At 39.3% G+C, this 11,893-nt stretch overlaps 1 protein-coding gene across 5 annotated transcripts; it reads left to right on the top strand.

Annotated features, from left to right (window-relative positions):
• Nucleotides 1-753: 753 nt before the first annotated feature.
• HNRNPA3 (heterogeneous nuclear ribonucleoprotein A3) lies at nt 754-11,559 on the top strand. 5 transcript variants are annotated; one of them, XR_005023522.2, is made up of 12 exons: nt 791-942; nt 2,900-3,022; nt 3,115-3,261; nt 3,338-3,548; nt 3,860-3,949; nt 4,034-4,126; nt 4,221-4,304; nt 4,760-4,903; nt 5,649-5,771; nt 5,864-5,931; nt 8,699-8,771; nt 11,382-11,559. XR_005023522.2 is itself a non-coding variant. In XM_036879397.2 (11 exons), the coding sequence occupies exons 1-10, from the start codon at nt 871-873 to the stop codon at nt 5,914-5,916; spliced, it is 1,074 nt and encodes a 357-aa protein (XP_036735292.2). In that variant the 5' UTR covers nt 754-870; the 3' UTR covers nt 5,917-5,931; nt 6,025-7,974. The 5 variants fall into 5 exon arrangements, 4 of the variants coding, with proteins under 4 accessions (XP_036735292.2, XP_036735290.2, XP_036735291.2 ...); XM_036879397.2 differs by lacking the exons at nt 8,699-8,771; nt 11,382-11,559 and adding an exon at nt 6,025-7,974 and having other exon boundaries at nt 754-876; XM_036879395.2 differs by lacking the exon at nt 11,382-11,559 and having other exon boundaries at nt 8,699-9,718.
• The last annotated feature ends 334 nt before the right edge of the window (nt 11,560-11,893 follow it).

Below are 11,893 nucleotides of genomic sequence, written 5' to 3'. Positions count from 1 at the left end.
ATAATTGTAAACACTTGCGAACAGGTAGCGCATGTGTCGATCCCGCTTTAAGAAATTTTTAAATCATTGCTTAAATTATGTCCAGAACATTTGCTTCAGCTCAGTCCCCAGTACCTAAAAGGGTTAGAAAATAGCGCCGACAGTTTTCTGGAGATCAGTTAAGTACCTAATGAACTGCCCTCGACCAGTTCTGCCTCAGCGCGTTAGGAGTGAGATTTCTCTATGTCAGCTGCGTTTTGAGGCCTTTCAAGGCGTCCAAACATCAGGTGTGTCAGCGTCCCAGGGTTTTCGGAGCGGGTCCCCTTAGGGGGCACCACAATCACAGAAACGGCCCCTGGCAATGGGAAAAAAAGTGAGAGGAGATGGCGCGGGGCCGAGAGGTCTTCCTTGCAACCTTAAACCACAGGAGAAATTAGCGTGGTTTTACTCAGGCACCGGAACGAAACGAATTAGGAAATGGAGACCTAGAGGCCTACGTGGGGGAGGGGATAAAAGCGCGAGAAGAAAGAGAAAGGCCTACTCTGGTGACGCGCGGTCACGAGGAGTTCTCCCGACGTGGGCGCTTGCCATTGGCCTTGCCCGAGCTGACGTCCCTGCCGCCGCCCGGGCGCGAACAGCGGAAAGGGCGGCACCACACTGCAAGTCGGCGAGGCGCGCGCGCTCCCGCGTCCTGGCACGCCCCTGCTCTCCGCCCGCCAACCCGCTCGTCCAGTTTCTCTTCGCGCCCAGTTGGTCACGCCCCCGTCCCACCTCGCCCCTCCCCCGCCAGGCCGGCGGCGCGCGGAAAGTGCGTCACGTGACTGCTAACCCCGCCTCTTCCTCTCGGTCCCATATTGAACTCGAGTTGGAAGAGGCGAGTCCGGTCTCAAAATGGAGGTAAAACCGCCGCCCGGTCGCCCCCAGCCCGACTCCGGCCGTCGCCGCCGCCGCCGGGGGGAGGAGGTATTAGGGGGAGAGCGGGGGGTTGATGGGTAGTGGCCGGCGTGGGGGGCCTGGCTCGGTGGGTGCGGGGAGGCCGGGGATACTGTCGTTAGCCGTCCCGCGCTCTGCGTTGAGACGGGCGGTGGGAGGGGGAAGGGAGCGGGCTTCTGAGGCCTTCTCGGGGCCTTTTGCCCGCCTCGCTTTCTTCTGTGGTTGCGTAGGCGGCCGCTCGGAGGCGCGGCGTGGCTGGGGAGATGGCGGGAGGGGAGCAGGGAAGCCGGCCCGCCGGCCGCGCGGCCTCCGATCCGAGGCCGAGGGCGGCATGGCGGGCCTCGGCGGGAGCGGTTGGGAGGAGGCGGTGGGGGAGGGGAGGGGACGAGCAGTCACATCCGGGCGAGCGAGCAGGCGGGCGGCGGCCACATTGACATTGATCCGCTGCCGCGTTACGAAATGGCGCATTGGCCCGCAATGGCCGCCGCCTCGCCCCGTCGCCGTTAGAGCGCGGGATTGGAAGAAGAGGGAGAAGGCGGCTCGGCAGAAAATGCTGCAAATGGCCTCGAAGCACTTGCGGCCTAGTCTTTTAGCTGAAGTTCTGCCGGCGCGTTTCTAGGCCCTACAGATCTCTAAGGCGACGAGAATTAAATTATCTGACCTGTCCTTAACAGCACCCAGTTGAAAATAACGTCTTTTTAAAAAGGTTGCTGCTTTAAAATCCTTATTTGCTATTCTTGATAAAGTACTTTAGGTTAAATGTTCTAGCCATGTACGTGAGGTACTCAGAATTTGAGTGTAGATGTAAAATAGGAACTTGAAAATTTTTTTATTTCCATTTTCTGACAGGTCAGCTTTCGTTGTAGTTTCTTGGGTTTTTGTTTTAGAGGATTGCAACCACAATTCAGCTTTCGTGTGTTCGAGATAATTTTATGTGTGTTTTCATTGTTTCTTTTTATCAACTTTGTGTAAGGCAAATGCATTTAACCAAGACGTGAAAAGATGGGGCGAAGTGAATTAATGCTGTAAGCTATTAATGATTTAACGTTTTTTTCTAGCATGTGACAGTCTTCATATTAAATGCCTTAACATCTCTACTTTTAGAAGACCCACGAAGACATTAGAATGTAAATGTGAGCCCCTTTATTTAAGGACTTTGGCTGAACGATTATCTTAATGCATGCATTAAATAGCAATGTAATTTATTAAAGAGCCAGTTGTAAAATAATTCAGGTTACGTTAACCTTTTAAAAGAAATCTCAACTTTGATTTACTGTTACATTTTTGTCAATGTACTAAAGTCCAACTTGCCCTTTTATGACCCTATGTTTTTGAAATTTTTGCTGTGTGATAAGTGTCAATAGGTAACTTGCAGCCTATTTAACAACAAAAATCGGGTACAGACAGGTATATCAAGATATATGGTGGGTTTTTCCCACCGTAGTTTTTTTGGGGGTTGAGGGGGGTGCTGGTTTGGCCTTTGAGGAATACCTATTTAACATCTTGATGTGCTTGAACTGGTGAATTTCCTTAAATTTGCTACTCTGAACTTTTAAGTTGTACTTCACAGTTTTGTGTTTTAAGATTAGATGTTCGGACTGTGTAGACTGAAGGGAAGCCATGAAAGAAATGGCATGGAGGAAGCACGTTTTTCTACAACGCTGTGGTTTTTTAGAAAATGATTTCTCGGTAGTAACTTCCAAAATAATCCCCACTTCTAGTTTAAAATTAAGAGACTTTTTGATTGTAGTTGATTCTTAGACTTCAATTTAGTTGAAGTGCTGTTGGCATTTGAAAGGCTCGTTATAGGTATTGGTAATTCGGTTCCTTTGGTAAGTTGATGTGTGTGATTCTACTCCCCATTTTTAACTGGACAAAGTGTTTACAGGAATTCGATGTTTAGTTAATGTGTAGCAGACTAAAAGCTTGTGCATCTTTCTTTGCAGTTCACCTACTAAAAATAAAATGTATTGGTTTGTTTCCTCAGGGCCATGATCCAAAGGAACCAGAGCAGTTGAGAAAACTGTTTATTGGTGGTCTGAGTTTTGAAACTACAGATGATAGTTTGAGAGAACATTTTGAGAAATGGGGCACACTTACAGATTGTGTGGTAAGTGATTAAAGGAACAAAAAAATGTTCTCAAGGGGTAAGAAGATCTCTGGAGGTGTGTGTTTCAATGCTTTAAATGTTTTTTCTTGTAGGTGATGAGAGACCCCCAAACAAAACGTTCCAGGGGCTTTGGTTTTGTGACCTATTCTTGTGTTGAAGAGGTGGATGCGGCAATGTGTGCTCGGCCACACAAAGTTGATGGGCGTGTAGTGGAACCAAAGAGAGCTGTTTCCAGAGAGGTATTTTAACACCATTTTATGTAACACTTGAAGTAGTTGTAAAATTTGTTTTGACTTACATAGGTTTTATTTGTAGGATTCTGTAAAGCCTGGTGCCCATCTAACAGTGAAGAAAATTTTCGTTGGTGGTATTAAAGAAGATACAGAAGAATATAATTTGAGAGACTACTTTGAAAAGTACGGCAAGATTGAAACCATAGAAGTTATGGAAGACAGGCAGAGTGGAAAAAAGAGAGGATTTGCTTTTGTAACTTTTGATGATCATGACACAGTTGATAAAATTGTTGGTGAGTAGCAATTTCTCAGAACTTGAATGAGAGCAGAAATAGCTTCCCTGTTTTCTAAGTTGCTCAAAATTTCGTATTGTGCCTAATAACATAAAGTGTACGGTTCAGTTTCCACAAAGCAACTGCACCTGTGTAACCAGCATCAGGATCAAGAAATACTAACATCCCAGCACACACTTTCATCCCCATTTTATCATTGCTACTTTCTTGATACCTTAATGAGTTGTGTAGTGGTAAAGGGTATCATTTAATACATGCTTTTCCAAACATCAAATAACTCTTGTTTGTTTGTTTGATTAAAAAAAATTTAGTTCAGAAATACCACACTATTAATGGGCATAATTGTGAAGTGAAAAAGGCCCTTTCTAAACAAGAAATGCAGTCTGCTGGATCCCAAAGAGGTGAGTAATACCATATATACACAGACAATAGATGTAAATGGTATTTATAAGGTTCCTAAAGTTCTTTCTTGGCTGTGTTAAAAGGTCGTGGAGGTGGATCTGGCAACTTTATGGGTCGTGGAGGAAACTTTGGAGGTGGTGGGAACTTTGGCCGTGGTGGGAACTTTGGTGGAAGAGGTAGGGCAGTTACCTTATTTCTAAGTACGTGTCTACCTGAAATTTCTCTGTAAGTTGATCGTGTATTTCTAATTCATACGTTGCTTATCCTCAGGAGGCTATGGTGGTGGAGGTGGTGGTGGCAGCAGAGGTAGTTATGGAGGAGGTGACGGTGGATATAATGGATTTGGAGGTGATGGTAAGGTTTTAAAAATTGATGTTTTGACTTTCTGTACTTTTCTGTTTCAGTTGAATGGCTTGACTGTTCAATGATTCAGACTGAAACCATGTAAGACTAGAGTTTTTTCCCCCTTAATCATTTAACATTGATTAGTTCTTTTGGCTAGTTTAGTTTTACTGAACTAGAAGTTGAGTTGGAATTAAGTCTCAAGACTGTTCGCTATTTTCTTTAGTGAAAAATTTTAAAGTTAGAACAATTTTTCTAATGCCAAAAGGTATTTAAGCATCTTAAATCCTATTAGCCCAGGTTCTTTCTGTTTTATTACCCAGCTGTTATCAGGCTTTAGAATGTTCCAACTGATTGGCTTATTTTCCAGTGGCTTATATGTAATAAAAGCTAAAAAGCTAAAGTTCAATAATCTGATCCTCTATACATTTATGTTCTTGTGTGACCCAACTTTTTTTTTTTTTAAGGTGGCAACTATGGTGGTGGTCCTGGTTATAGTAGTAGAGGAGGCTATGGTGGTGGTGGACCAGGATATGGAAACCAAGGTGGTGGCTATGGTGGCGGTGGAGGAGGATATGATGGTTACAACGAAGGAGGAAATTTTGGAGGTGGTAAGCTTTCACTTTTAAATACTCAAAATTGTTTGTAGTCTTACTACACGTTTGAAAAAGTGATAAAATGTAGTAATTGGTGAAATTTCATTTTCTACAGAAATACCCAAGTGGTGGGTAACTGAACTGAATTTTCTTATTTGCTGTTTTGCAATTTGGTAAAATGAATTCAACTCTTAATGTTGTTGACATGGATATTTATCAGTAAAGTATTCCCAGAATTGTATTTCAGATACTTCTAAAGCAGGACAGATGGGAACTGTAAATTGAATATGCAAATATGTTTAAATATCTGGAGCCTAGGTGATGAGTATTAATATATCACAGGGACATTGCAGACCACAAAAGCAAGTCTGCATCGTTACCCTGTGACCCTACAGATTCAGAGCTTTGTAAGGAATGCACTGAGTTTTGTTGGACTACTAGAGTGACTCAATTTTGGTGTTAGTGGTATGAAGGAGGAGAGTACACACGCCTATGCTGTAACATCTGACATAAAATATAGCAGCTATCTAGATAACCTCTGTTCTGGTACATCTTCCACTCTTGTTTCCTTCTCTCCTTTCTATGCTGAGTTCTTCTGGTGGACCTCTATAGTAGGGAGTTTGGTAGCTTTGTAAAATTTCAGTGTTACATGTTAAGTGTTATGGAGCATGCTCCCAAAATTGTCAGAAGACAACACGTATATAGAGAGAAAATTAATTACTGTGTGGGTCAACTACAAATAAAACCTTTGTAATTTCAGGTAACTATGGCGGTGGTGGGAACTACAATGATTTTGGAAATTACAGTGGACAACAGCAATCAAATTATGGACCCATGAAGGGGGGCAGTTTTGGTGGAAGAAGCTCGGGCAGTCCATACGGTGGTAAGTAAATTTTTTTGTCAAAATTGTTCATATCCTTTATAATTTAAAAGTTCTTTTATGTATCTTTTACAATTCTACATGTATATTTCCAGGTGGTTATGGATCTGGTGGTGGAAGTGGTGGATATGGTAGCAGAAGGTTCTAAAAATTCAGCAGAAGGGTAGGTATCTTTAAGTTTTTATCTTGAATGATAAAGAATATGTGGAACTGTTCACTGAGTGTAATAATTTTTTTATCCTGTATTATTCAACAGGCTACAGTTCTTAGCAGGAGAGAGAGCGAGGAGTTGTCAGGAAAGCTGCAGGTTACTTTGAGACAGTCGTCCCAAATGAATTAGAGGAACTGTAAAAATCTGCCACAGAAGGAACGATGATCCATAGTCAGAAAAGTTACTGCAGCTTAAACAGGAAACCCTTCTTGTTCAGGACTGTCATAGCCACAGTTTGCAAAAAGTGCAGCTATTGATTAATGCAATGTAGTGTCAATTAGATGTACATTCCTGAGGTCTTTTATCTGTTGTAGCTTTGTCTTTTTCTTTTTCTTTTCATTACATCAGGTATATTGCCCTGTAAATTGTGGTAGTGGTACCAGGAATAAAAAATTAAGGAATTTTTAACTTTTCAATATTTGTGTAGTTCAGTTTTTCTACATTTTAGTACAGAAACTTTAACAAAATGCAGTTTTGAAGGTGTTTCCTTGTGAGTTAACAAGTAAAGAAGATCATTGTTAATTACTATTTTGTATGAATTTTGCTAAAGTTAACTAAAGAAACACCTGCTGACTTGCAATTTAAGGGGAATCTATTCTCCCCATTTCCAAACCATGAAATGAATGGGCTCTGACATGTGGAGAGAATAGATATTTGTATGTTTGCAATGTGTGTTTTAGATAAATAGAATTGGGTATTTAAATTAGCATATTTGTGAATTTAATAGCATTAAGATTTACCTTCAAATGAAAAATCTCAAAATTCCTATTTGGTTTTGTGCATTTTATTTCAAAATGTAATCATATGATTTTAGTGTGTTAGCTTTGCTGAGAGTCCTAGCTGTGTTTAGAACATCTCCATTCTACATTCACTTTGATCACCTGTGAACTGCTGCCATAGTCTTACTGGGTGTTAAAGAATGTCTGCTGCCCTGTGTTTAAATTATGGAAAGGGGTAGTGGATGACCCTTTCCTCCTACCTTAAAAACCATTAAAAACTTCAAAATAACAGGACCGCTAAGCCTGCTGTATCTGAGCATATTAGTGGTTACCCTTTTTTCATTTCTAAAGCACAAGAGGCCCATATATCTTCAGTTATTTTCCTTGGTTGAATATATATTTTTTTTGATAACAAGCTCTCAGAGCAAGAGAATAAAAATCATGCATTGTTGAACCCTTAACTGGCTGGCATACTTTCCTGTTTGTACCTTTCTGCATTTTACCTGATGAAACCAAGGGTAGTCTAGATACAATCATCCCAAATGATTCATGCAGTAGAGGTGTAGCACAGTTGCTTAGTACAAGCTTCTCACTTCCCAGAGACCTGAATTCAAATACGGATAGTCTTGAGTTCTCAAAACCCAAAAAACACACCGTGTTTCCATGTGTATGCTTGAACCTAAATCATGTTGGTATGAGTTAACATTTGTTTGGAAGATCCTGGTTGGGGAGAGTTCTAGATAATGAGGTCACATATATAAAAACCAATGTCTACTGTTTTGCGCCAGCTAGTGCTTACAATTTCATTCGAGCCCTAAGTATGTGCCCTGCTGTTGTTCTTTCTTTGGCAGTTGAACGTTGATTTTGAGATTTCTTATTTTTGTTTTAAGAAGTACTAAGCCAAAACAAGCAATAAAGAGGGAAATGGGGCGTGCTAGTGTGTGAATATGCTCTCTCGTTGCTCTAATTCTGTGCCTCTGTGCATTATTAATATTTGGATGCATGCAATGCCAGCATGGAAATCGGTCTTCACAGATACTGCAGTTTTCCAGAAAACACTCACAAACCAATAAATGTAACAGACAACATTCCCTTTGTTAATGGACATATGTGAATAAGCAGACTAGAAAATAGGCCACTATTAGAAAATGGTTAAGTCTTTAACAACTCACAATGTGGTTATATAAATGGACACTGTCAATGTTCACAACTTAAACCTGGGTACTGGACAAAATAATGCTTGGGAAACATTTTATTAAAATTGAGCTAAATTGTCTCAAGTTCTTTTATTCATATAATAAAGGTTGAAGGAATGGGGGAGATTAACATTTCCTGTTTTTATGTTTGTGAAATTGTTTTGATACAACCTTGACAGTATCCTTTAATGGCATATGAGGTTAATTGTACTGTTAACAAACTTTCTGTGTTCTGGAACTAGTTTAATAGTGGAAATATTTTCAGTAAGTCGATGTTTTGCAACCTATAAGCAGGTGAAATCTGTGTGTGTGACCTGTTCATAAGTTGTATTAGCATAGTTCTTGTGAACGGTGTGGAAAAGTAAGCCATGAGGAGAGCGATTTAACCAGCTTTAAAGGACCTAAGATGTGCTTTTTAAGCACTGCATCAAAGGAGACTGACTAAGACAGGACTTCAGCAGCCTTTTGAGTATGGACAAGTCAGCATAAATAAAGAATGACAAGGCAGCAGCAAGAGCTTCAACTACAGAGAAGTGAAGGCATAAGATACTATGGTGATAGTGAGCAACTTTGCAAAAGCTAGTTAAATCTGCTTATTACAACTGAAATATCGAAGAAAGTAGCAGGAAGGAGCTCTTCGCCTTTTGGAACATCAATGAGCTAGTTGCCACAGTCACTAGGTCTAGCATTTAGACCTGCAAGGAAGGGCAATAAGCATTAGGTAAGGCTTGAATTTGAATTTTTTCACTAATTAAAGAGTAATTTTTTGTAAAGCAAGGTAAGAGTAATCTTTTTGATTTGCAGGTTGAATGAGAACCCTACTTCCTAAATGAGGAATGTCTTTCCTACCATCTTAAATACGAAGGTTTCTGGCTGGGTAAGGTTTGTAGCTCACAGTAAAACCTATGACACCATTTGTTTTCCTACAAATTTATATTACATTTTTTAAAACAGTTACATTGGAAAAATTGTTCAGCTGAAAACTTTTATCTTGGAACCACATCCAACACATTTTAAACAGTTTCAAAAATTTCCCTGCAATGTCCATGTGTGTTTATCTTCAGTCAGATGTCCCCATCTATACAATTTGTTGGTGTCTTTAGGGTAAAGCTGGTTTTTGGTAAGAGAAAGGGTAGTCTCGAATTTTGAAGAGTGTTTCTTCTAAGTATCTTGTAACAGAAGCATTAAGGTGCCAGTCAGTCCTCATTCTAGGAAAATCACATTGGAATTGAACATCCAAAATCGGCAGATGTTACAGATAGAAAAATGGTCTTCGTTCACGTGGCTTCATACATATTATACAGTCTCTTGCATATAAATTCAGGAAGTTACTTGGAGTGGTGGGATAAATTTCGGTTGTGTTTAACCTGTTCACAAGTAGCAGCGAGGGCCTAGTTAATGCTAATACTCCTTTTTAAAGACTATTTTTCCCAAAGGATAATTACTCAGTTACTGTTTTAAATCAGCTGTTGATTGTTCATAAGGGGCTTGCAAAAAAATTGGGACATTAATTGACTTAAAACACTTTTTGGGTGACAGATGCTTAAAATTAGTTTTTAAATTATAAGTCTAATTTCTTACATAATCAGGAATGGTTTAATTTGCCAGAGTTTATCCTCAGAAAATGGCTGGCTGGCTGGCTAGTTCTGTTTCTGCATTCTATACATCACCATAGAATGAAGTGTGGAATAAGGTAATAGCCTTTTAATGGTAAATTTTTTTCACACATGGTTTAGTGAAGCAAATTTCCTAATACAGGAAACTTTAACTCATTCTTCCTAGTCTATCTCATTTCCTTATGAAATAAAGGTACTTAATTTAAATGTAGTTACATTGTCATTTCTGAAAAATGCTCTTCAAGTCATCACCAGTAAAAAAAAAAAAGCAAATTATATATGGGGAAAATGGTCAAGGAAAACTTTACTGATTTTGTCAAACTCAGAGGATGCTGCTGCTACCCATGCTAAATTAATTAGGGGAAAACACTCAGGTCCTAAAGAAGAAAATCAGAGAAGACCATTTTTGAGAGGACTAAACAATTGAAACAGGCTTAAGAGTTCATCTGATACGTAATTTGAAACACTTATAATTAAATTAAGCCTTTGGGAGTTAACAGTAATAGGTCACAAAGTAGTGGATAAGCGTGTTAATGTGCAGGGGTAATGTAAGGATTGTTAGACAAACATTCAGGATTTTTTTCAGTGCTTTCTGACTTAAGATATAAGGTGGTCTGTAATGGATTCAAATGTTTCATTTGTAGTACATTGAAATGTTTACAGAAAGATAACTTTTTCATTAAAATATTTTTAGAAATGTGTGTGTGGTTTTGTGGCTTCACAATGTTCATGTGACAAGTGCTGTAGGCAAATAACTTAGTAAAAGGAAGCTTGGCATAAACCTTTACATACTAATTTTAAAGATGTCTAGTTAATGGAGAACAGGTAAGGGGAATAAACACAAGGAATAAGTATTGTAAAGAGCCTACTGCCACTTTGGATGACAATACATAAGATTCCCAAGTGATAGGGGAAGAAGAATCAATGAACTGGGATAAAAAGTTGAGGACAATTGGTATTTTAATTAAAAAAACAGGATGAAGATGAAGGGGGTTCCAGATGATGGAAGTCCTCAGGTTTCAGGCCATGGATTGCTTGAGCACTGAGGGTGGTGAAAAAGCTTCGAAGTGACATGGTCTTAAAACTAATGCTGCACCTTAACCCAAGTTAGATATGATATTCCTAACTGAAGTAGGCTTTGGATGATTGTGACTTTAAAAACTAGCACAAGTATTGAGGGTTCTTAGTATTGAAAGAGATACATTGTTAACATACCCGTCAGTACTCGAATCCCAAAGATGAGAGGATTTGATTACAACCAAAATTTTTCAGAATGAAAAAACATCAAATGAAACAGGTTAACAAGATAAAACGGAATCTTGTACTTAGGACAGACTGCAATGAAGTCTGCTGAAGATCAGTGTTTTGCAAAGATGGGATCCTGTTAATAGATAAGGTTGATTTAAGAGCTGAATATAGAAACTACCATGGGTTCGGAGAGGGTAAGGTAATGGGTAAAATATTTTTTGTTTTTTTGCTTAATACTTTACTACATTTAGGTAATAGCAAGGGTGCACTTGAAGTACTTGTGGGAGAGGCTAAATGGGCACAGTACTAAAAGTTCATTAGGAAGTAGGTTACCAATAAAATTGATGACTACATACTATCAAGTTTTGTAAGTACAAGTGTTCACTTTAAAGTACTTCAAAAGATGAAATGTCACTACATGTTAGAGCCACTGCAATTAAAGGGCTTACAATCGTGAATTCAAGTATTACATCTAAAAATTTCACAGATACTTTTTGTTTTTATAAATACGCCTTATTAGTCCTTGCATTCTGTTCATGGAACTGTTGAATAAATATCCTTTGAAAGTTACATCAAAGTTCATCCATTTGGGCTTAATCTCAGTTTTCTATTTCATTTTATAGATAACGAAGAAAATGCAATTAGCGTGTCTGCAAACAATTACAGATGCTAAGTAATTTTGTGAGTGGTGAAGTTACTTGGGGTTTCTTTTAATGTTATACTCCCCTTTGGCAGTTGGGTGATGCCAACACCCTTCAGAATGTGTATTTAATAAACATGACTTCGATGTTATATTGAAAATAGTCACTGAAATGGAGTCTGACATTGTTTAGTGTTTTAAACCCAAGTGAGGCTATTGGTGTGTCTGACAGCTGAAGTTGTGACGCATGTTATTTTGATTTAATGGTAAAATTACAAGTACTGTACATAACCATTGTTGCCTATACTGAAGGACATGTAAATTTCACTTTTGTTTGTGAAAATAACTTTCTCCCAAATTCTGACCTAAATTCTATCCAGATGAACTCGTGTTGTACTCAATTTTTTTGTAAAATAGGTTTAATACCCACCCTCATTAAGTCTGAAGGTTAAATGTGAAAATGGGCTTAAAGAATTCAACCTGGGGCTTGGTCAT

Source organism: Manis pentadactyla, chromosome 6 (genome assembly GCF_030020395.1).
Source record: "Manis pentadactyla isolate mManPen7 chromosome 6, mManPen7.hap1, whole genome shotgun sequence".
In the NCBI taxonomy this organism is placed as follows: Eukaryota; Metazoa; Chordata; class Mammalia; order Pholidota; family Manidae; genus Manis; species Manis pentadactyla.
Note: the sequence above shows the minus strand (reverse complement) of the source record. Positions and strands in the feature narration are given on the sequence as shown.